This window comes from Plasmodium chabaudi (assembly GCF_900002335.3).
Source record: "Plasmodium chabaudi chabaudi strain AS genome assembly, chromosome: 13".
Classification (NCBI taxonomy): Eukaryota; Apicomplexa; class Aconoidasida; order Haemosporida; family Plasmodiidae; genus Plasmodium; species Plasmodium chabaudi.
Genome location: NC_030113.2, coordinates 1879922 through 1904644, shown reverse-complemented (window position 1 = coordinate 1904644; position 24723 = coordinate 1879922). Strand labels below are relative to the sequence as shown.

At 24.4% G+C, this 24723-nt stretch overlaps 9 protein-coding genes and 1 non-coding gene across 10 annotated transcripts; 4 read left to right on the top strand and 6 right to left on the bottom strand.

Moving 5' to 3' along the window:
• Nucleotides 1–1345: 1345 nt before the first annotated feature.
• On the top strand, nt 1346–3937 carry PCHAS_1351200 (glutamine--tRNA ligase, putative; the record flags this gene model as incomplete). The annotated part of the gene is made up of 1 exon (XM_740296.2): nt 1346–3937. The coding sequence occupies one exon, from the start codon at nt 1346–1348 to the stop codon at nt 3935–3937; it is 2592 nt and encodes an 863-aa protein (XP_745389.2).
• Nucleotides 3938–4934: 997 nt separating this feature from the next.
• PCHAS_1351100 (protein tyrosine phosphatase-like protein, putative) lies at nt 4935–6064 on the top strand (the record flags this gene model as incomplete). The annotated part of the gene is made up of 4 exons (XM_016799394.1): nt 4935–5130; nt 5220–5432; nt 5621–5831; nt 6022–6064. 4 exons carry the CDS (start codon nt 4935–4937, stop codon nt 6062–6064), a joined length of 663 nt encoding a protein of 220 aa, XP_016654690.1.
• A 442-nt stretch (nt 6065–6506) lies between these two features.
• Nucleotides 6507–8006, bottom strand: PCHAS_1351000 (conserved Plasmodium protein, unknown function; the record flags this gene model as incomplete). The annotated part of the gene is made up of 1 exon (XM_732683.2): nt 6507–8006. One exon carries the CDS (start codon nt 8004–8006, stop codon nt 6507–6509), a length of 1500 nt encoding a protein of 499 aa, XP_737776.2.
• A 1038-nt stretch (nt 8007–9044) lies between these two features.
• On the bottom strand, nt 9045–10454 carry PCHAS_1350900 (CPW-WPC family protein; the record flags this gene model as incomplete). Its single annotated transcript, XM_740293.2, has 1 exon — nt 9045–10454. One exon carries the CDS (start codon nt 10452–10454, stop codon nt 9045–9047), a length of 1410 nt encoding a protein of 469 aa, XP_745386.2.
• An 841-nt stretch (nt 10455–11295) lies between these two features.
• Nucleotides 11296–12084, bottom strand: PCHAS_1350800 (signal peptidase complex catalytic subunit SEC11, putative; the record flags this gene model as incomplete). Its single annotated transcript, XM_736865.1, has 2 exons — nt 11296–11699; nt 11934–12084. The coding sequence occupies 2 exons, from the start codon at nt 12082–12084 to the stop codon at nt 11296–11298; spliced, it is 555 nt and encodes a 184-aa protein (XP_741958.1).
• A 1457-nt stretch (nt 12085–13541) lies between these two features.
• Nucleotides 13542–14411, bottom strand: PCHAS_1350700 (conserved Plasmodium protein, unknown function; the record flags this gene model as incomplete). The annotated part of the gene is made up of 1 exon (XM_016799393.1): nt 13542–14411. The coding sequence occupies one exon, from the start codon at nt 14409–14411 to the stop codon at nt 13542–13544; it is 870 nt and encodes a 289-aa protein (XP_016654689.1).
• A 1040-nt stretch (nt 14412–15451) lies between these two features.
• Nucleotides 15452–19699, top strand: PCHAS_1350600 (DNA polymerase theta, putative; the record flags this gene model as incomplete). Its single annotated transcript, XM_016799392.1, has 10 exons — nt 15452–15513; nt 15682–15763; nt 15866–15926; nt 16043–16175; nt 16294–17074; nt 17198–18800; nt 18882–19110; nt 19202–19315; nt 19429–19527; nt 19627–19699. 10 exons carry the CDS (start codon nt 15452–15454, stop codon nt 19697–19699), a joined length of 3237 nt encoding a protein of 1078 aa, XP_016654688.1.
• A 503-nt stretch (nt 19700–20202) lies between these two features.
• On the top strand, nt 20203–21834 carry PCHAS_1350500 (protein kinase, putative; the record flags this gene model as incomplete). Its single annotated transcript, XM_016799391.1, has 1 exon — nt 20203–21834. One exon carries the CDS (start codon nt 20203–20205, stop codon nt 21832–21834), a length of 1632 nt encoding a protein of 543 aa, XP_016654687.1.
• Nucleotides 21835–22374: 540 nt separating this feature from the next.
• Nucleotides 22375–24046, bottom strand: PCHAS_1350400 (RNA-binding protein, putative; the record flags this gene model as incomplete). The annotated part of the gene is made up of 2 exons (XM_016799390.1): nt 22375–23648; nt 23974–24046. 2 exons carry the CDS (start codon nt 24044–24046, stop codon nt 22375–22377), a joined length of 1347 nt encoding a protein of 448 aa, XP_016654686.1.
• Nucleotides 23770–23845, bottom strand: PCHAS_1350410. Its single transcript, XR_001678636.2, has one exon. It is a non-coding gene; the product is annotated as a small nucleolar RNA snoR17 (small nucleolar RNA).
• Nucleotides 24047–24723: the final 677 nt, after the last annotated feature.

The following is a 24723-nucleotide window of genomic DNA, read 5'->3' as shown; positions in this document are numbered from 1 at the left end:
TATTTTCATTATTTTTTATGTACGGGTCATAATTTTTTTTTTATGTCAGGAAAATTAATACATATTTATGCATATAATAAAAATGCAGTAAAAATACTATTTTAAGAAATTTTTTATTTCGTATATAATAATATATATAATTATGCATTATGTACTTTGGAAAAATATAGGAAACTGCATAAATTATTATGTTTTATATATCTAACGGGTATTACTAATTATATTTGGTTCTTTGCATATATACCTGTATTTGGCAAATAAATATGAGCATGAAAAAAATATGTATATTTTTATATAAATATAATAACATTATGGGCATAAATTTATATGTATATTTTGCTTATTATATTTGCCCAACAATATTTTATAAAAGCCACGCATATGGAAATAGTGACATAAGGGACGATAAACGTGCTTTTAAAATAATTCTATATATAAAAACTGGCTTTACGCATTATTAATATATTATTATTGTATATATAAAATATTCTCTAATAATTGGGGGGCGCATTTAATTTATTATATTATTACCTATTAATAAGCAATATGATAAATGGTTAGCTGAAAAAATCGGGAAATTTTTATATCCCCTAGTATGTACAATATTATTATTTAAATTGCCTATAAACTTTTGTATATAGCCAAATATGCATATAAATAAAGGCACAGTATATGCATATATTTATAATACTCTATTATATATATTTTTTATAAAAAAAAAAAAAAAAGGTGAGCTTAGTTTATTTAAGCGGCAAAATAATAAGCAGGTATATGTATACATATTTATGTATGTATTGGTAGGAACGTGATTTATAGGTTATTGTAAAAAAACTGTTGAAAAGGTTTAATAAAATAAATTTCCACTTGCTCAGTTTATCCCCGGTTTGTGTAAAAAAAATATGAAAAAAAATAAAATAAAAAATAACATTAAAAAAGTTTAAAATATATTATAACAAAATAAATAATGTTAAAAAATTTAAAAACATAGTATAACAAAATAAATGACGTTAAAAAGGTATAAAGTTGTATATATATATTCATATTTTTGAGTTGCTCTATATATGAATATAAGGCATAAAATATATTTGAAAATTTTTCTAATTCAGTAAAATATGATATTTTATCATTTGCACACAGTAAAAATAAAATAAAAAGGGTATAAATAATACGCATGCTTGTTTGTTCCGATTATTTATATAATATTTTTCAACTAATTTGATAAAACAGGAGGATTTGTAATATAACCGAGGGTATACAGTACGTACATTGTATCTTATATTTCTTTCGATATAAATCGTAAGCATTTGAGATACGCACAAGTCCGATCTATATACATGGGATAAGGATGGAACCCATCGAAAAAATATATATTAAAAATAAATCGGATCTAGGAAATGAATTTTTTTATTTTTACAACTGGATTAAAGAGAAATTTAACACATCACTTATAATCAGCGAAAGCAGTAGCTTACGTCATAATATAGTCCTTGAATTGCCTGAGGGATACAAACTACCTTTGAATGAACTTAATTCATGTGAAGTTATATTTCGTATAATTTGCAATGGGTATAATAAAAATAATATTTGGGGTAACGAATTTGAAAATGAAAAAGATAAAGAAGAAAATCCTTTTAAAATTGTTCAAATTGAAGAACTAAAACATTTTTTAAAAGATACTTTATTACAAAAGAAAAAATTAGATGATAATTTTTTTGAAAAAATCGAAAACGAAATGATTTGCAAAAATACGATTTTCTCTAAGGACAAATTAAAATATACAGACTTTTTATTATTTTATATTTTAAAACAAAATAAAATTGAAAAAATAAATCCTAAATATGAAAATTTAAATAATTGGTTTTTAAAAAATAATATTTCTATAAAAGAAGAATCTATGAATTCATTTACGAACACAAATTTTATTCATCAAATAATTGAAGAAGATTTAAAAAAAAAAAAACATTCATATGTGATAACTCGTTTTCCACCTGAACCCAATGGTTATCTACATCTAGGTCATGCAAAAAGTATATGCTTAAATTTTGGATTATCTCAAAAATATGGAGGTAGAACACATCTAAGATTTGATGATACAAATCCAGTTACTGAAGATATAAGATATATAAATTCAATACAAGAAGATGTTAAATGGTTAGGCTTTGATTGGAATGAACATTTATATTATGCATCCGATTATTTTGATCAATTATATGAATGGGCTGTACAACTTATAAAACAAGGAGATGCATATGTCGATGATCAAACTATTGATGAGATACGAAAGAATAGAGGAAGTTTAAAAGTACCAGGTATTAACTCACCATATAGAAATAGAACTATTGAAGAAAATTTAAATCTTTTTGAAAATATGAAATTAGGAAAATATAAAGAAGGAGAAAAAGTTTTAAGAGCTAAAATAGATATGGCTTCTGGAAATATAAATTTACGAGATCCAATATTATATCGAATTATGAATAAAATACATCCTAAAACAAATAATAAATGGGTTATATATCCTATGTATGATTTTGCTCATGGACAATCTGATTCCATAGAAAAAATTACACATTCGATATGTACATTAGAATTTGAAACACATAGACCATTATATGAATGGTTCCAAGAAAAATTAGGTATCTTCAAAACAAGACAAATTGAATTTGCTAGATTAAACGTATCCTATATGGTAATGAGTAAAAGAAAATTATTAACTTTAGTAAATGAGAAATGGGTAAACGATTGGGATGATCCACGTATGCCTACTATTTCTGGTATGAGAAGAAGGGGATATAGTCCAGATGCTATTAAAGATTTTTGTAATAAAGTTGGAGTTGCAAAAAGAGAAAATATGATAGCTTATGAACTCTTAGAATTATGTGCTAGAGAAGATATGAATAAAAAAGCTATTCGATTATTTTGTATTTTAAAACCTTTAAAAATTGTAATTACAAATTTTGATGATAACTTATATAATAATACTGATTATTATGAATTGACTGCATTAAATCATCCAAAAAATGAAGAAATGGGTACAAGAAAAATAAAATTTGAAAAAGAAATATATATTGATCAAGATGATTTTCAAGAAAACCCTGCACCAAACTTTTATAGATTAGCTCCAAATAGGACTGTAAGACTTAGATATGCATTTTGTATAGAATGTAATGAAGTTATAAAAGATGAAACCACTGGTAAAATTATAGAACTTAGATGTACATATGATCCAGACAGTAAAAGTGGTCATCAACCGAACCCAAACACATCTACAACGACTACTACTACTGAAAACGTAAAAAAAGTAAAAGCGACGATACATTGGGTTCCTGCAAAAAATTCACATGCAGCTGAGTTTAGAATGTATGACAAATTATTTTTAAAAGCAAATCCTGAATCTAATGATGATACTCAAATTTTTGAAAAAAATATGAAAAACTTTACTGTTGAATTAGGAGAAAATACGAATGGCAATGACGGAGCTCCAATGTCAAATGATTTGGGAAAACCATATGAAGATGAATATTATTTAGATACAGAAAACAAAAATGATGATCAAGAAAATTTAAAAACTGAAGAGGATAATAAAGCAGGATGGAGAAAATATATTAATAAAAATTCATTAGTAGTGCATCATGGGCTTGTTGAAAATTATTCCAAAAATTGTAATGTTGGCGACCCAATACAATTTGAAAGAGTCGGATTTTTTGTTAAAGATAAAGATTCAACAGATAATGCACCTATCTTTAATCTAACTGTTGAGCTTGTTGAAAATGCATCCATAAAAAAAACCAAAAAGGAAGACCTCATACAAAAAGAATTGGATAAACAAAAACGAGAGCAAATTGCTAACATGAGAAAAATGAAGAAGGAACAAAAACGACTTAAGGAACAAGCAAAGTTAGAGGCTGCAGAAAAAGCAAACAAGCTAGAAGCCCCATAAAACTAACTCTGTTTTTCATATATACAAACATTATCCTTTTGTAAGTCAATAATTCGATATTTTTTTTTTTTACAGTCCTTCACATATTCACCATATATATATTCTTCCTTTCTACAAGGATTGCCATCCTATACAAAATAAATACATGTCTAAATGATTTCGAAATATATTGCTTGTTCATGCATATATTTTTTTTTTTATTATTATTTTGGGAAATATATTTGAAAGTGTAATTCATTTCGATTTCTCAGACAACACTAAAAAATGATAAATATTTTATTTTCATTTTTTTTATTTTTTTCACATTTTTTTTTCGTTTATAATTTAAAAAGTTAAACTTGATAAAAATTTTTATAAAGTCATCTTAAAAAATTTATATTTATTATTATAAGTTTCGTTAAAAATATAAACACACATATACTCAAATGTAGAGTAAGTTTGTATTCTTTTGTTTTTTTTTTCAAAAGTTTAAAAATTATATAATGGTTATAAAAAATTAATAACAAAATTATCCACTTAATATTTTTTCTTTAAATATATAAATATTGGTTTTAGTATGTAACTTGAATTGCTTTTATTTAGTTGTATTGAATATTCATAAATTTTAAAATATTCGTTTATTTTAACTAATATGGATACTACCAAAAATATAGCAATAAATATTCTATAGCCCTAATATATATATTTGTATACTTTTCGTTTTTTTTTTTTTATTTCCACCAACTTTTTTTTTTTTTTTTTTTTCACATTTTAGCTATTTTATGGAAAATTATTTTTTTTTCCTGACTTTGTCATAAAAATAATTTTTATGTGCATATTAGTATTTTGTTTTAAAAGGATATTATTATATAAACATTTTTCGTGTCAATTAAAATATGCCTTATCATATAAAATAAACAATTTTTTAACTATCAATTTGCAGAATTGATATATTTTGGGGTATATATAATATATCCATTATACAAGTATTCATAATATCCGAATTTTCTTTAAAAAAATGGGTATAAAGAATAGATTTTTATTTATTTATAATGCCGTATCCTGTGCATTGTGGGTATGTGTGTTGTATGTTTCGTTAGAGTTTGCTTTATATAAAGATAAATACCCTATTACCAAATTCTGGGCCCAACATAAAAATCTGATAACAATAACTCAGACATTAGCCATTTTTGATGTAATATCATCACTTTTCGGTATGCCTAATTCTGTTAAATCTTTATAGCCATTTGTAAATAGCCATTTTGCAAAACATGCACATATTTTTGTAATTTTTTTTTTACAGGTTTAATAAGATCAGATTTTAAAATAGTGGTGACTCAAATATTCAGCCGTTTTTTTATTGTTCATTTAATTTTTAACTATTTACCAAACAATAACAAATGGATATTGTCTTGTTTAATTCCATGGGCAATTATAGATATAATTCGCTACCTTATATATTCACTCAGCTCGCTAAATATAAGAATTGGAATATTAGTATCCTTACGAAATAAACGTATGCTTGACTAAAAAAAAACTTTATAGCCAAATGACTAACTATGTGTATTCATATTTACCAAAACAATGGGCAGACATAATGGGGAAATATTTCCATGACCCCAAAAGTTGTGACTTATGTTGACATGCATTATGAATATATCTACCCTTTCCGATTTATATAATATTATTTTACTTTTTTTATAGTTCCATTGATACTATACCCAATAGGAATTGTATCTGAAGTTGTATGTACACTGACTAGTCTAAAAAACATTCAGGCAACTCCTTTTTTAAGATCATTTCCCTATGCAATGCCTAATAATTTGAATTTTCAAATTGACATTTACTATTTTTGCATGTTCGTTTTGTTTCTCTACATTCCCGGAAGCATATTTGTTTATGCAGCGGCTGTTAGGTAAGTCTTTGTTATTTTCTATGGTAGCTAGCCATTTTAAGCTAATTATTTTTAGCTAGCTATTTTTTTATTTATTTGGCTACTTGAGCTAGCCATTTTATATATTGGGTCGTTTGCACACGTTTTTTATTCTATGCAAAATGTGTGTGCACCTTGCCCTCATTATTTTATCATTTTCCCATTTTGTCAGAAAAAGCAAAGGAAAAAGTACAAATGAGAAAAAGATGGACTGAAGAAATAAACGAGAAAAGTCAAAAAAGACTTTCACATATGTTTTTTCTATTTTAACATTTTTTTATTTTTTTATTTTTTTATAAGTCAAACATGTTTTAAAAACAAAATAATTATGTTATAACACGTAAATACACTTTTAAAGATAAACAATTGATAAAATAAAATTTAAAAAAAATTAGCATCATATATGCTGCATATACATATGGGTATAACTTTTAATTATAAATAGTGGGGAATATAATAATGTATAAGTTATGCATAAGACAAAAATACTAAAAAAAAAAATTGAGCATACACAAAAGAAGATAAGCTTATTTAGCTTCATAAAAGAGAAATATACACATGTATTTTATTTATTCTTTTTTGTGGGCCCTATTTTATATGAAAGGTTGTATTTTCTTCCACAAATTAGTAGATCGTTATTTTGATTTTGGAATATTATTAAATTGTGTCTTCCCCTATCTGACTCTCCTCAATTATAACATTTTCAACATGCTTATTATCTAGCCATAAAAATAAGTTTTGCTTTTCACTACTATCACTTGAATATTCTTTGGTCTCATCATTAATGATATTTTGATCCATAGTTGAGTTTATTTCTCTTTTACAAATGTCATCCATATTTGAATAAAACCAGTCGAATTGGCTATCACTCTTGTCCTCGTTTTTTTTTTCGCCATTTCGCTCGTCACCCTTTTCGTCATTTCGTTCATCACCTTTCTCGGCATCTGCATTTTCTAAATGTTCACTATTCAAACTTAGTTTTACACTATTGTCAACTTCGTCCTTATCAACCTGATCAGATATGATACCATCTCCTTCCTCGCGTTTTTCCACAATTTGATTTTCCGTTTCTTGTGGGTTATCCACCTCTTTTGAAATTATGCTTTCCTCTGATTCCGCAGAAAGTTTTGATATATGATATGGTTTTCCATTTTTATCAAAATTTTTTAAAATATGAAGTATTTTATCAACCACATATCCTTTATTTGAATTATGTAATTCTTCGATTAAGTTAGAAATATAATCTTCATCATTTTCAGATCCTTTTTTCATTTCATTAATTAAATTATATAATAAATTGATTTCTGTTTTATCCATATTTTCGATTTGTTCATCAAATATTTCATCTTCAGTCATTTCTTCTGTGTCTTCTCGTTCAAAGGTACTTCCCCTTCCAAGTGTACTACCCCCTTCATTTGTGTCTTCACGTTCGATAGATATTTCTCTTTTCATATCATTATTGAATTCGTTATTATTTTTTTTAATAAGTGCAATAGAATTTCCTGAAAAATCGATATTCTTTGTAGTCATTTTAATATTATCTGTCTTTATATTTAAATCGTTTATATTCTCCTGTTCATTGTGGGAATCTACTTGATTAGGCTCATCCTGTTTTATATCAGTTTCATTTTTTTCTATGACTATGTTATTATCATTTATAGGGGTAGAATAATTTTTACTGCTACTTTTACGAGGTAGACTTTGATTTTTTTTTTGTAATTTTTCATTTTGAATTTGTTGAAAATATTCTTTTAATTGTTTAACTGTTCCAGCTCTTTCCATTTTAAATTTGGTATACGAATATTTGTCATCACTTTTTTCGGTGGACACCAACTTTATATCGTTATGATTTAAGTTGTCTCTTTCTTTGTATCGACTTTTATTTAAACATTTCCATGTTTCATTTTTTATTTTACTTTCATAATCTTCATAATTTTTTTTATATTTATAAAATTCATCAAATGTTCTATATGTAACTTTATTAGTTTCATTTTTATGTCCTCTTTTCAATTCTTTATTTCGTCTCTCTGCAATTTCTTTTTCTTTTAAAATAATTTTGTTTCTTAATTCTGAAAAATAAGAATAGGATTGTGATAGTTCATTATCTTTTCTTACTGTCCTATCCTCTTTATTTTGTTCTTGACTTATTATATCCATTTTGGTTTAGGTAATATAACGAATGGCAAATATCTTTTTCAGAAAATATATTGTTACTTTATACTAACTATTACACTACTGTTACTTCTTTCTTTTATTCAAGAAAGTTTTAACCAGTTAATATTTGATCACATTTATAAATCGAAAGTAAAAAGTTTTTAACTTACAATTTCGCTACTGAATCATTTCCCTATTTACCTTCATCCATATGTACAGTAATATATTGTGTGCAGGCAAATATTATATAAAAAAAATAAAAATTAAATTTCAAACAAAAATATTAAATATATTCAGATTAATTCAATGTTTTGATGTTTAATAGTTTATTACACTATCATTTTCCGATATGGCATTTTTTTTAAATTAAAAAAGGTTAAAGAAATTATTTTTTTTTTTATTTTTTACTTTGTTCCCCCTTTCGGATGATTAACAGATTCTTAAATTGCTGTTTAAAGAACAAACAGAACGAAAAAATAAACATGAAAAATAGAGGCACGATTCGTGTAAGATGTTTTAAAAAGTTTGTACAGGGTGGCCATAAATAATTACTTATATGTGCACACCTGAAAAGTGTAATATAATTATACAAGAAAATTATATTTTGTTTACTTGTAAAATGCAGACAAATAATTAACTTTGGCAATCAACTATTTTGCACATTATTATTGCATATTTATTTTTATTTTTTTTGTTTCCAATTTTTAACTCACACCCCTGGTAACACTCTCCTCAAGTTGTCATTAATTATTGCCCTAAACTGTTAAAAAGGGGTTAGAAAAATAGCTAGAAAATGGCTAGAAAATGGCTAGAAAAATAGCTAGAAAAATGACTAGAAAATGGCTAGAAAAATGGCATTTAAAACACGTGACACAATATTTTACATACATATGGTGTGTGCATAGTACCCAGTTTTTCAAGGTATCAAAATGGAGTGTACCAACTTGGTTACAAAATATTCCTATGCGTAGTTATGGGCATGGAGCTACTTTCCCATTTGAGATTCCACGAATAATTCTTTCTGTTCATAAATATGAAGCATTATGATAATATATCAAAATCAGCTAAATCTTTATCAGTATCAATTATATGATAAGGATTTTGATTGTATATATCTCCCTTTTGTGTTACAGGTCCATTGATTTTGTTTTTATCATTATTTTGTTTTGTATTATATTGATTAGAGGTATCCATAAAGGGTATAAGCTTTTTATCAATACATGGCCAAGGGGTATGGCAACTTGATGCTATTTTTCTTTTAGTAACTTCATTTGAATTATATTCTAAAATAATATCTTTACATTTACCATTATAATTAGAAGAATTAGATTTACAAATATATTTTTTACCTTCATTATTTTTTTGCCTTATCCAATCATATGGACAATCATAAGACCAATCCATTTGACAAAAAGAATTTCCATCTTCGTTTTTTTTACATGCCCAATTAACTAAACATTCTTTTTCAAATTTTATTTTATCATTTACTGTTAAATTTTCAATTGATAATTTTTTTTTATTACATAAATTAAATGATGTTGGTGCTAGACAGTATCCGTTTTGTTTTTCCCAATCAATTGGGCAATCTTCTTGTTCATAATTTTTTTGACAATTTTGTTTGCACACAAATTTAGTTTTACATATTTCTTCAAATTCGATTTTCATTATTTTTGTATAATATTGAAAATTATGTTTTCCTTTACATGGTCCTTTATATTTTTCATTTGGTATACAATCATATTTATTTATTTCTTTCCAATTTTTTGGACAATTTGAAAATATTTCATTTGATTGGCATTCTTTATAACATTCCCAATAAGCACCACATGCAATACTCCAATCATTTTTTTCTGAATTGTTCATGTGATTAAAATTTATATTATCACTATTGCACATACCATTATATATTGTTATATCAGCTTTGCAACTATTATCATTTTGAGAAATAAACCCTATAGGGCATGGTTCACTATAATCTCTTTTTCCACTTGGACAAGTACTATTTAAATTCTTACATTCCCATTCTACATTACAACTTAATTCAAAATTCATTTTATCTTCTTCAGTAAAATAGGTAAATGATTGATATTTTTCACAAAATCCTTCATAATCATTATTAGCTGTACATGTAATAATTTTTTCATTGTTCATAATTTTTTGGTTTTGTTCCCAATATTTTGGACAGGGTAATGTATAATCTTTTTGACATGCTCCTATTTTTTCTAATATTTTATTTTCATCTTCATGAGCTTTTTTAACTATTTTCATTGTGCTTTCATTTATTTCATCTTCGCTTATTTTTGGTGAATGTTTTACAATATTTTTTAAAATTCCATTTGAGCTTAATATATTTTCTGACTTGCTATCATTTTTATTATGAACAGTGCATGTAAAAAAAAAACTATGCACACACACAAGTGCAACTAATAGTACAAAGGGAAGCCGTGCCATTTTCAAAACGAAAGAAGAATATTCGAATAGGTAATATATAAGCCAATCTAATTTAACCAATACCAAATATGTTGTAACAATGTAAAGCTTTAAAAGTTATAAAAATTACAATTTGAGAAAGCTAGCTAATACAATAACAAAATAAGAAATACAAAGGGTGGGTGTGTAAAATAAAAAATTAAATATATAGACAATGTTTCTCTTTAAAGAGGATATTGCATATTTCTATAACATACACGCAAAAATATATATATTGCCAATAAAATTGTATGAAGTATATTTGCATAACTTTTAAAACAATTAAAAATGTTCATGCATATGGACATACATATGGGCATACATATGGGCATACATATATGTGGCGTAAAGGTATAGCTAATTGGGTATCAAGCTAAAATCCAATAAAATTTTATTTTTTATTTAAAAAGTGAAAATATGTCTTAAGAAACATTTTTTCCCTTTGAATAAACCAACATATGTATGTGATATGGTATTAGTTTCAATTTGACATTAAAATGTTGTAATATAGAATGTATATACATAGGATGGAAGAAAAAATAAATACAAATATTAATAATTTTTTAAGTTATATTTTATTATTTTTTATATTTAGGATTTGTTTTAAAATTAAAAATTAAATAAACATTTGTTAATGTCTATTATCGTCCAAAAAAAATTACTGAGAACTGTTATTTATGGCTCTCACAAAAATTTCGAATTAAATAAATTAAAAAAAAATGTATGCACGTGTACATATATATATATATGAATGTATGTTCTATATTGCTTCCAATCATAGCAGTTTTACAATATTTTTGAAAAAAATTAATTAAAAACAAATTTATTCATACCCAAGTAATATCATTAATAACATTACTGAAACTATTCCCCATTTAACAGTTGGATATTCATTAACCCATATTGTTAACATTCCGATATATGGTGCATATCCAACTGAAAGTCCAAGTACATGTTGATTTTCTAACCAGTATTGATGAGCATCATATAATCCTCTATCATCAATATTATTGTTATCTCCTTTTGATAATAAATGATACTGATTATCATGTGTTCTATGAATATTTAATATTCTATGAACAATTGGAATATCTCTTCCATGTATTTGATATACTACAACATCGCCCGCATGTATAACGGCTGGGTTGTATAAAGCCAAAGTATCGCCTCTGTAATATCCGGGTTCCATACTCCCACTTAATACGACAACAATAGGGGACTCGCATCCTGCATATACAAAGAAAATATGAAAAAATAAAAAAATAAAAATTATATTATTATTGCTCCATTTTTATACAATATTATAGTATAAGCAGTAGTAAACTAAGCAAACGCGTAACTATTAAATAAATTATATTGTTAACGAATTGGCAAAATGGAAAGGTAGTTGAGCATAACAAAGAAATCTTTCGTAGATATGGTCATATATTATATGCATAGTATGCATTTCATTTTTTTAACCTGTTGCTACTACTAGTAATTTCCATATCATAAAAGCGTTTAGCAACAAGCATATAACGCCTAATACGTGGGATATTCCATCTCTTGGATTTCTAAAAGTTTTTTTAAGATCTGCTATGGCTGAATTATATTGGTTCTTTATGAAATCCATTATAATATCGAATATTTTATTTGTATGTATGTATATTTTTTTTATGAAATATAAGTTCTACTAAAAAAATAAAAAAAAAATAAAAAAACATACAATTCCTTTTATATTCGGTATTCTTACTATTTGCGGATAATTGCAATTGCAATATAATTAAAAATAAATATAAAAAAAAATAATTTAATTTTTTAATTTCCAGTTATTTATATTTTCGTTTTTTTTTCTTTTAAATATGTATATATACATGCATTGTATTATTAAGCATACATGAATAATGCGCTTGAAGGGATATTTATATTTCATGCTCATATAGCAAGTCAAAATATTGTACCTAAAATATTTTCATAAAATTTTCAATACATCATTTTATATTTATTTTTATATATTTTTAATTTCAACAATTTTATGAATTATTATAGAAGAGTTTTATTTTTATAATTTTCATAATTTGGAATATAATATTAATGCAAATTTTCATGCATTTTAATTATTTCATAAATATAGCTAATTCACCATCCATCATATTATCCATGTATAGTTAACAAAATCAATACATTGGATAGATCAAATGCTTATATAATTAACCTACTTATGATACTTTAAAAAAATTAGGGTATATAAAATACTTATATAATATCAATTTGAATATGTATACCATTTTCACAAAATATTAAAAATGCTTATATTTTATTAACAAGTCATGTAAAAATAATAATAAATAGTTAGAATGCGGGAAATTATTTTTTTTATAAACAACCAAATGGTATGATGTTCATATGATGTTGTGTAGTTATGTATGATATGTACATGCACAAAAATATAAAATCATAATAAAAAAAATGCAATAAAATATATATCACTAAAAAAATTATGCTAGCAATAATGATAGTAGTAATAAAACGTCGGCATTTTGAAACATACTAATATGAAGCATTGACACAAAAAAATACCACAATGTTTATAAAAAATTATGTAAATTCTTTAAAAATACCCACACTCGATTTAAGCAATTTCATTTTTGTATTTTAAAAAGGGAAACTAAATTTTCTGAACATGGAATATTATATATGCTTAAATCGAGCTATATTTACAAAAAAAAAAAAAATAAAGCATTTTTTTGGCTAGTACAAAATTTCATAAAAATAAAAAAAAAATGATAGACACCTATTATTTACCCATATTTTAGTTAACTCATGAAATATTAAATATGCATGTTCTGTATAGACTAAGACATGCCAATTACAACTTATGCAACAAAATGAATTGTACGAAATCTGATAGTTAACAAGCTTTAAATGAAAATATAGGATGAAAATTATCAAGTATATATAATACTTGTTAAACAAAAATGTTTTAAGGATATTCTTTTTATGTTTTGTCCCATACAATGTGATTATTTAATTATCCATTTAGTGTTTAGGGTTTAATATTAAAAAATTTATTCCTGTAATATTATTTTATTATGTATTTTCGTTAAGTGAATAGTATATATTTTCTTCAGGGGTATTAAATTTTTGTGGGGGGATTTGTTCGTCCTTTGAAATTGTTTTAATAAATAATTTCTTTCCAATTTTTCCATGTATCAATAAAACATTTTCATCTGTACACTCAATTAAATAATTCAAGTCATTATCTTCTTCTAAAATATACGGATTGTTATCAACAAAAAGAATTTTTTTTCCATCTTCATATTCTACAATAAATGAATTTGTTTCTAAAAATTCTAAATTATTCAATAAAATATTTTGATTGTCATTTTCATCATTACTTGAAACACTTATAATTTCACTACTATCTATATCATATTTTTCATAAAATTCGTCTAAATCGGATATACTTAATTCACTATCATCTGTTAAGCATTCTTGATTATTGCTTTGGGTTTTACTAACATGGTGATTCATATCTTCCTTATCTTTTATTTGTGTATATAAATTTTCATCAAAGGTCCATGATATAACAGCACTTTTATTTGGACCTACTTGGGATATATCATATGTTTCCTTTTCAATTAATAATACATTTTGTTCATTGTTTTGTTTTTCTATTGTTTTTTTCTTTTCAATAATAGGGTATACCTCTAAAAATTTTGGAAGTTTAAAAGAATGATACTCACCTTTTATATTTATAGTTTTTTTGTTTGTATTGAGATTTCTATTTATTATAGTAGTTGATTCTTGCTCATCATTTATAATGACATATTTTTGTGATATTTTTTTTTCTTCATAATTTTTTTCTTTATCAAAAATTTCAAATTCGTTTTCTTCGATCTCTTCATCAAATTTATCCCTCCTGGATTCAACTGATATCGAATCATCAAAAAATGACATTTTGGCATTATATTTCGGCTTTAAAAAAAATATTTCTTTAAACAAAACAAGCTATTATAATTGTATACCACTTAAAATAGGTTACCGTGTTTTTAATAAATTTATATATACATATATAAAAACGTATTATATATATACAACTCTTATTTGACAAACCTTCCAATTCAGAAGGCAAAAAAAATTAACAAAAATAACTTTCTATATACAACTATTTTAAATATTTATAAATAAAAAAATATTATATATATATACATATGTAAAACTGAAGAATGATATATGTTTACTAATTTTTATGGCATACTGTTGTGGTCGTTATTTCCGGGATGATGAGAAAAATATTTTGGGCATGCATTGCATTCTTTCCATTTTTGATAAAAATGTAAATTATATTAAACAGATTGATATAGTTTAAAAAAAATATATCTAAAATAAGATAATTATTTTTTTTTTCAAATTATTTAAGAATATTTAGGATGTCCATTCGTTTTATATATTTTGTTTGATACTTAGGTAAAATGCCACACCGCCATATAGCTATTCAAATATATATGCCTAATATATGCATAATATTGTATAGCTATTTTTACACATTTGTTCTTATTCGCTATATCATAGTATAAAACTTAAAAATTATAATTATTAAATAATAAAATATTATTAATGTATATAAATTTATAAAAAATATGTTATTATTATTGAAAAGCAATGAAAATTTTAAATCGATTTCTTTAATAAAAAAAAAGTTCTTTATCATACTTTGAAATATGATGGATTATAACAAATTATATTTTAAATTTAATCAAGCTAATTTATAATTAAGCAAAATCATAAATTGATATGTTCTTCATAAAGGTATATAACGTATTACCAATTAACACATTTTAATATATAACGAATAGAAAGTTACGATTATGTTATTTTTTTACATATAAAAAATAGACTTATATCAATTATAAAAATGATTTCAGTCTATTTTTATCAACAAATGGAAGAATGTTATAATTAATCAAATCGCTTTTGTTTTTTTTTGGGGTAACACAATGTTTTGTGCAAAACAAAAAAAAAAAAATAAAAAGGACAACCCACCATTATGTCATAGAAGGTTAAAATAGAAATTGCATACATGCTTAGATATTTATGTATACATGCGAAAATATAATGGATAAACAACCTTGTTCATTATTTGTTATAAACCAATTAACATTTTTAGTCTACATGCTTTTTTTATCAAACCCTACTCTTCATACTTTTAAATATAAACATGTTACAGATTAGGAATATTTAAAAAAAAATTGTATAAAAATAATCACCAGTTGATATACATTTCTTTATCGGGACATGTCTACACAAGTGTTAGTAAATATGAACACGTTCATATATATATGCTATTTATTTTTTTCAAAAAAAAAATAATAAAATATAAAAAATGAAACATTAATTTTATTTTTAATTAGCCTAATTATAGAGAGGTTTCGGAATTTGACAATGATATTCTTACCAAATTGAACATATCAAGTAATGAATAAATGGGCATACTTACAACCATTTTCCTAATTATAAATCACATTTCTTATAATATATTACCTGACTTATTCATACTTTTTTATGTACACGTGCATAACCATTTATAGAAACAGGAGAATATTCCTCAATAAACAATGACAAATTTATATATGAAACAGTAAATGATTTAAACAAAATAGAAAAATTTATTCATGACGAAAAGAATTTTGAATACTACTATATACCACCATCTATCATAAGGTAAGTACCACATTGTAAAAGTTTAAAACAATCGGTTATGCAATTTTTGGTGAAAATAGCTACATTATGCACACTTAAGCTAGCTTTTTTTTCATCTTTTTCTGACTTGTTCATGCAGAAAATATAATGAAATTGGAATATATGAATTACACGATGAACAAGTCGAGTTTTTAAGAAATGCTTTTGAAAATGAATATATTGAAAATGGTTTAAATAATAAAAAAGATGATATAATATACGATGCTACACATGTTCAAGATATAAATGAAATATTGAATTCAGAGTTTTTTTCTGCCTTTGAAAATTTTGGAGAAAGAGGGGAAATGATAAAATGCCTGCACAGCAATGTAATAACAGAACATGTTCAGGAAAAAAATATGAACGAAACCCCAATAAAAAATATTCAAAATGATAAAGAATTTTATAAAAATTTTTTGTTTAGTATGCCAACAGGAATGGGAAAAACATTAATTTATGATATTATAATTATTCGATTTATTTTATATAAAGGATATAGAGTTATATTAACTTTACCAACTGTATCACTAATAAATGAAAAATATGATTATTATGAAATGCTACTAGGAAATGATACAGTATCATTAAATATTAAAAAATTTAATAGCTTTAATTTTACTGGTTATTCTTATAGTCTATCAACTGATATAGCTTTATGTACATACGAACAAGCTAATATTATAATTAATATTATAATTAAAAATAATTTAAAATCGAATTTTATATTTATTATTGATGAAATTCATTATATCAATGATTTGCAAAGAGGGTTTTTCATTGAATCCTTATTAACAAAAATTAAATATGCCCAAAAAAATTACAATCATATTTTTAATTTACGAGCATATGGTTTCTCTGCAACATTGTCTAACATAGATCATGTAGGCTATGCAAATATATATGTGTATGCACACATGTACGTAATTTTTTATTTTTACACACATAATGGCCCTAATTTACCTTGCTTGTTCATATTTTTTTTTAATTTTCGCTGTTTTGGTCAGATCGGAAGGTGGTTGGAAGCGAAGATACGAGTAAGTAGCAAAAAAACACAAAAAATAAAATACCTGTATAAAATAAAAAATGTGATGTATAAAGATATAGAGCAAAAATATATTGAGAGATCACTAGATATTCCATATGTATTAGATCCAGATCATTTAGGATATATATTAAGCGAAGAATTAATTTTAAAAAGGAATGTATTAATATTTTGTTCGACAAAAAAACAAAGCGAAAAGGTTGCGTCATTTATTAGTAATGTAATTTCCTATTATTTAAAAAATATTGATTTTAATATAAGTATTGAATTATTAGAAAAAAGAAAAAATTTAATAAATCAATTAAATGAGATAAAAGATATAAATACAAAAATTGTAGAAATTGAAAAATTAATTATTAATGGAATTTTTTATCATCATGCAGAATTAGGAAAATATGAAAAAGACATTATTGAGAATGCGCTTAGAAATAATATACTTTTTTGTCTTTGTTGTACAACCACTTTATCTGTTGGTGTAAATTTTAATGTACATACAATAATTATAAGGAATATAAAAGTAGGTATTTCATTTTTAACAAAAGATCAAATTATTCAAATATCCGGAAGGTGTGGTAGATTAAAAAAAAAAGTTGATGGGAACTCCAATTTGGATATAAAGCCGTTACATTATAATAATAATAATAAAGGAAACAACAATTTACATAATGAAACAGAAAAATATGAACTTACAAAAGCTATGAATACAAATAATAGTAATTGCTATGTCAAAGATTATGATACTAATTGTGATGGGAAGGTAATAATGTTTTTAAATTGTAAAGATGATATAGAATATTTAAAGATGTTATTTCGGGATAATGTAGACAAAAAGATCGTAGAAAGTGCGATGGAAAAATTTAATCTATGCAAATTTATTATCGAACTAATAGAATTAAATATTATAAAAACAAAAAAAGATATTTTATATTTTTTTTTTTCATATGCCCTTAAATTTTGTAAATATGATATGGAAACTAGCCAAATAAAAGATAATGGTTGGCTTGAAAAATATAAAGAAAAAATAATACTCGAAATTAAAGAGATTTTTCAATACTTATTTGATAATAAGTTAATTGTTATACCTTATGAGAAAGAACAAAATTATTATTATTATATATTTGAAAAAATTTATAATGTTAACTTATATGAAATGGAAAATATTTTTAATTTTAATTTTTTAAATCAACATATTAATACAGATATGCTGATAAAATCAAATTTACAACAAAAAATTCATCTCTTCAAAAATTTATGTAAACATTATAAATCAAGTAATATATTAGACCCAGAAAATGAAAAATCTACAATACCCTTTATAACAATTTTTTCTATTTTTAAAGACACTCATATTAATAAAAATATATTTCCAAATCTATTTGTCCAATTCATTAAGAATTTATTTCTTATTAACATAAACAATAAACAAAATAATTTTTATGTATATGACATCCTTGAAGAAGACGATGAACTTATGTGCTCCGAAATATCATCATATGTTCATTCGGCTTCTACTTCTTTAGATTTTATTTTTAACTACTCTATAATTCATACCACGTATGTTAAAGGTATAGACAAACAAAATGATAATTATTCAGTTGCTCACTTCTTATTAATTTAACTATTTCTTTACATGATTTTTTTTGAAGGGTTTTCTCCGGATACGCTTCTAATGATTTTTGTATTTTGTCTAGGTTCCGAGATAAACTTGAAAATTAATTTCGAAGTATACGAAAGTGCGTTACTTCAAAATGACGACAGAATGAACACCTTAAAAATTTTCAAATACCTAGACCTCAATCTAGACATATTACGAAAGTACAAGATGCGAAAAAATGACAATTTCAAGGAGGTTTCCGAGCGATTTCTCAAGGGAGAGTAAGAAAAAAACGAAGCAAACTAAAAAAACATCAACTTTACACTTTTAATAAATGCACACTTCTCCTTCCATTTTTCACCTTATCTCAAGAATAAATATTGAAGAAATATCCCAGACATTTGAGTGGGTAAAGATAAAAAGGTTTTACTTCAGTCTGATTATTTACGAACTTTTTAATACTGACCTTTATACCGTTTCAAGAAAGTACGTAAAATTGTTTAGTTTACTAATTTTATTAAAACAATAAATATGTGTGTAAATTAGGAAGTCATATTAATTTTTTTATACAACCATAATTTTTTTTAACACCTTTTCAGATATAAATTAAAAACCAAAGAATTAAAAAATTTATACATAAGAAGCTGTTATAATCTTTCCTTTAATTGTAAAGCTATTCGGAATTTTAAAAATTCATTGTAATAGAAAAAAAAAATAATTAACACAGGCAGAAAAAAAATAATTTACATAGACAGAAAAATATATCATATTCATTTTTACTTCCTTTTTTTTTATAGAAGCATTTTTTGTATAATTTTAGAAAATTTATTATTGAAGATGAAGTCAAAAATTGTCCCCCATAATTTTTAATTTCCGTTTTTCCGACTATGTTATTTCACTTTTACCTGTTTTTGTGCTTTGTTTTTATAATTTCACAATTTTACAAATTTCCGATTTTTTTTTTTTCAAAATAGCTAGTTGTATGGTTGTACATGTGTATGTTTGTGATTTTAATTTACATGAACCTACATATATATTTGTATAAAAAAAAAAATAGCCAAATATATCTACATTTTTACATGACCAGACAGGTTAATTTGTGTAAATTTTTTATTTTTTTTTCTTGTGAAACATAAATTAACAAAAACTGTACAGGCATTTTTGAATTTTTTTGAATTTTTTTTTTTCATTAGTGCTAGCCATTTTGAAAACCGTGAAAAAAAAAACATAATAATATATACACGATTTATATGTTAAAATATTTGGAAAATCATTGGAAAAATAGTAGAGAATAAAAATAATGATTTATGTGTAGTAGTAATATGCATAATTTTCTGATTTGAGTAATTATCAAATATGTGTGTGACAAAAAAATGAGCAAATGGGGTTTATTAGTAGGAGAAATTCTGTGGCCCAAGGAATTTATATATGTTATTGAAAATGAAGGTTGTAATAATAAATTTGGGCACAGTTATGTGATAAAATATAATGGAAATATAGTTTATAAGAATTTAAAAAAAAGTTTAAATAATATAGATAAAATGGTAAATGCAACAAAATCTATATGTGTAAATTTAGAACAACAAAGAGATGAATATGATCCAGACAATTTAAATTATGAAAATAAAATATCAGACGAATCCACAAATGCTAACCAAATATTACTTAGATTATCAGATAAAAAACAAGGAATAAAAGAACAACTTTCAAAAATAAATACAATTCAAGAAAAATATGATATAATATTAAAAAACGAACCATGTTATAACTTCCGATTTGACTTTCCATATTTCAATATTCATGGTGATCCCTTAGTTGAAAAAATAAAAAATTCATATTTCAGCACAAGGAATGGGGGTATCAATCCTCATCAAAATTATCAAGGCAATTTACAATATAATAAAAACCGTGCTGGTAAAACGAAACGTGGTGAAAATAACAAAGGGTATAGAAGCTATTTATACAATATAAAAATTATAGATTGTGACGAGACAAGAGTAGGGGGTCATGAATTCATATTTTCAGAAGATAATTCAGATAATATAAAAATTAACAAGCTAATTAAAGAAGGAAAATATATAAAAAATTCGATATATGAATATAAAGAGTATTGTAAAGATATGGCTAGTTATGAAGAAAATGAAGGATCACATTTTGAAGGGGAAGAACAGGAAGGCAACCCAAATGGCAAGCACAGGAAAGGCCATAAAGGAGGAAGCACAAACAATGACGGCAAAAATGATGGCAAAAATGATGGTAAAAATAACGAGGTGACGTATGAAACCGTGGGGGTACTCCCATATAGTGACATAATTGTATTAAACAAAAAAGAGCTTGGTAAAAAAAATAAGGAGGTTGCAGGATTTGTAACACCATTTTTATTAAATGGGAATATTAAGAGAATGATTGAAAATGTGAGTCCATATAATAAATACAAATTTAATGATGAAATAATATTTAAAAGTTTATGTAACATTATAAAGGTTATGAATTATTTAGAAGAAAAAAATATAGTACATGGAAATATAAAGCCAAGCAACTTATTTATAAGTAATAATGGATTTCATATTTTAATTGGAAATTTTGTTCCCAAAATTAAGTTATCAAATTATTATTTTTATGTTATAAATAAAACAAGGACACCTATGAAATATATATCCCCTGAACTTTTATTTTATATAAAAAAAAAAACAAATGAATTAAAAAAAAATATAAATAAAAATAAAGTAGGCAACATAGATAAGTACCTTATGAAGAATGACATTTTTTGTTTAGGATTATCCTTTTATTATATTGTAACAATGGGTGAGGACATTTTAAATCACATCGATGATTCTCGAGCATTTCAATATAAAGTTAATAATATTAAATCGTTTGTAAAAAAACCGGAATTATTTTTTCTTCTGAAAAATCTTTTAATATATGATCATGTGCATAGGCCGAGTTGGTCTGACCTGTCCAACCTCATAACACAAATAAGTAGAGGAATGAACAATTCCATCTAGCTTCTTTCAATACTGTCTGCACACATACCCATATTTTCAAACCGACATGTGAAACAAGGGTAAGCAGTATAAGTCGAACAAAATATGTTGTTGAATTTAAGCAATGCGTTATTCGTGTTAATATAATTAAAAATATAATGAAAACGTAAACAAGTGTATAATTAAATTTAAACGTTTAAACACTAAAATATTTAAGATTATATAAAATTTTCAAATGTCAAAAGTATAAATAAATAATTGAATAAGATTGTGTATGTAGATTGAACATGCACTTTATGTGGATTTACCAAATAAGAAGATGAAATAATATATATACAACATTGTATATAGGTACTATTTTTTAATTTATATTGTAAAAAAAGAAAGAATATCATACTATCACATATATTGTAAAAGTGAATATGCATAACTTCAATAAATTTCACAATAAAACATCCATTTTGTGTAAATATATGTGATATTATTTATTTTATGGTTTATAATTTATTTTAATTTTGCCACGCAAAAAAAAAAATATTTTTTTTTCAACATTTTATGAGTTTAATTTTTTTCGAAATTTTTTTTATTTTTAAAATTGTTAAATGGTTTTTTGTTAAATTTGTTTTTGTTATCTCTGTTGTTGTTGTTTCCAAACTTTTTTCCGGAAAATCCATTTCCTCCGGGTCCTCCACCTCTTTTCTTAAAGAAGCCATTATTTCTGTCGCCTTTATTTCCGAATCCTGAATCACTATTAGTATTTGTTGATGGTGTAACTTGTAAATAATAATTTTTCCACAGGTATCCATCCTTTTCTAATGCTTTTAAAGCATCTCGTGGTGAATCATAAGTAATTTTAACTTTTGTTTTTTTTGCGGGTGAATTATTATTATTATTATTTTTGTTGTTAGTTCCATATACATAGAGATTAGTTACATTTCCATACTCACCAAATAATGATCTAGCATCTGTGTCATTAAATTTTGGGTTTGATGTATATATATATATAGTTGATGATAAGTTTCCTTCATTAATAATAAGAGGTATACCATTAAATTTCTCTTTATTTTTAAATAATAATTGTTCTTTCATATTGTCAGTTTGACAAAATACATATGCACAATTATAATATGCACTAATTCCTAATATCATTTCTTCTTCATTATATGATTCACCTAATAAATTTTTTATAAAATTATTTAATTCTTCACATTTTAGATCTTTACTTATATTATTAATTGCAATTATATGTCCTTGATTAGTATTGGATTGGTTATAATTTGATTCACCATTTGTTTCATTATTTATTTTTTGTTTCTTGTTTTCTTTTCCTAATTTTTGTTTTTTATTTTTTCCTTTATCCAATAAAGCATCATTTTTTCTTTTGCCTTGTCCATCTTCTTTATTTTTGTTACCTAAGAGAATATTTCCCTTTTTGTTATTTTCAAGTGTGGGGGTTGGTTTTATTTCATCATCTGAATCTGAATCTGAAGAAGAGTCGGATGAATCGGACGAATCTGAATCATCTTTTTTCTTGTCTTTGTTTGCTACTTTTGCGGGTTCAACTTTTGTAGTCTCCTCTTCATCTGATGAAGAATCCGATGAATCTGAAGAATCTGAATCATCTTTTTTCTTTTCCTTGTTTGCTACTTTTACGGGTTCAACTTTTTTTGTCACTTCTTCGTCGGAAGAAGAATCTGATGAGTCTGATGAATCTGAAGAATCGGAGTCATCGTTTTTCTTTTTGTCGCTTTTCTTTTTACTATCTGTGTTAGACTTTACTTCAGACTCGGCTGCAGTCGATTCGGTCAGTTGGTTGTTTGCCTTTATGTCTTCATCTAAAAATGCGAAAAAAGTGGAAATATTTTAGAAAAAATCGTTGGAAAAGTTGTAGAAACGGTTGTAGAAAAGGTGAACTCCACTTGTGATGCCATAAAAAGCGATTTTATTTTTTTTTATTTTTTCAGAGATCTTGGTGAAATGATATAAGCTGTCATCAACTTGTTATCAGCTTTGTTTGTTTCATCATAAAAAATAAAATGGCACACAGTTGGCAAATGTTAGGAAAAAACGTTGGCAAATGTTAGGAAAAAACGTTGACAAAACAAATGGAATGCAGAAAAGTAGAATGTATTGATTGATATGTCTAGTGGTGGGACTAACCTGCTTGGATGTTTGGGTCAGCAGCTTTGGCTTCTTCTTTAGGTTCTTTTTTTTTAAATAAAGATAATGCCATTTTATTATAAAAAATTATACAAAAATATTATAACTATATATTGATAAAAGATTTACTAAAAAAATATAAGAGAAATATTTTGGTTACTTAAAATGTTGCTTATTATATTTTTTTTTTTTTAAATATTCTTTAATTTTATGTAAAAAATTAACAATTAAAAAAATGTTACATTTATAAATATGCTAGTAATAAATAATGAAATAAAAAGTTGTTAGCTATTTTTGTAATATCTATATATTATGAAAAACATAAAAATATAAAAATGTAAAAATGTAAAAACATAAAAATATAAAAATGTAACAAAAGTAAAAATATAAAATAATATATTTTTTTATTTAAATTTAATTATACAAAGTAAAATATAACAAAATTATATTAATTTTTATTTTTCAATTGTAAACTATTATAATTTAAATGGATGAAAAGTTTGAAAAGTTTGAAAATAAAAATTGTATAAATATAAAATATAAATATTAACATACTGTATATATTTTTGAATATCCCCAATTCAGAATTTCTTCGCTTTTTTATATCCGCGATGTCGTAAAAATGGCAGCATAAATGGGCATACGCTACTACTTACAAATGCATACGCTACTGCTTACAATACATATGCTACTACTTGCAAATACATATGCTACTACTACTTACATAGTTGTGGTGATATGAATATATAT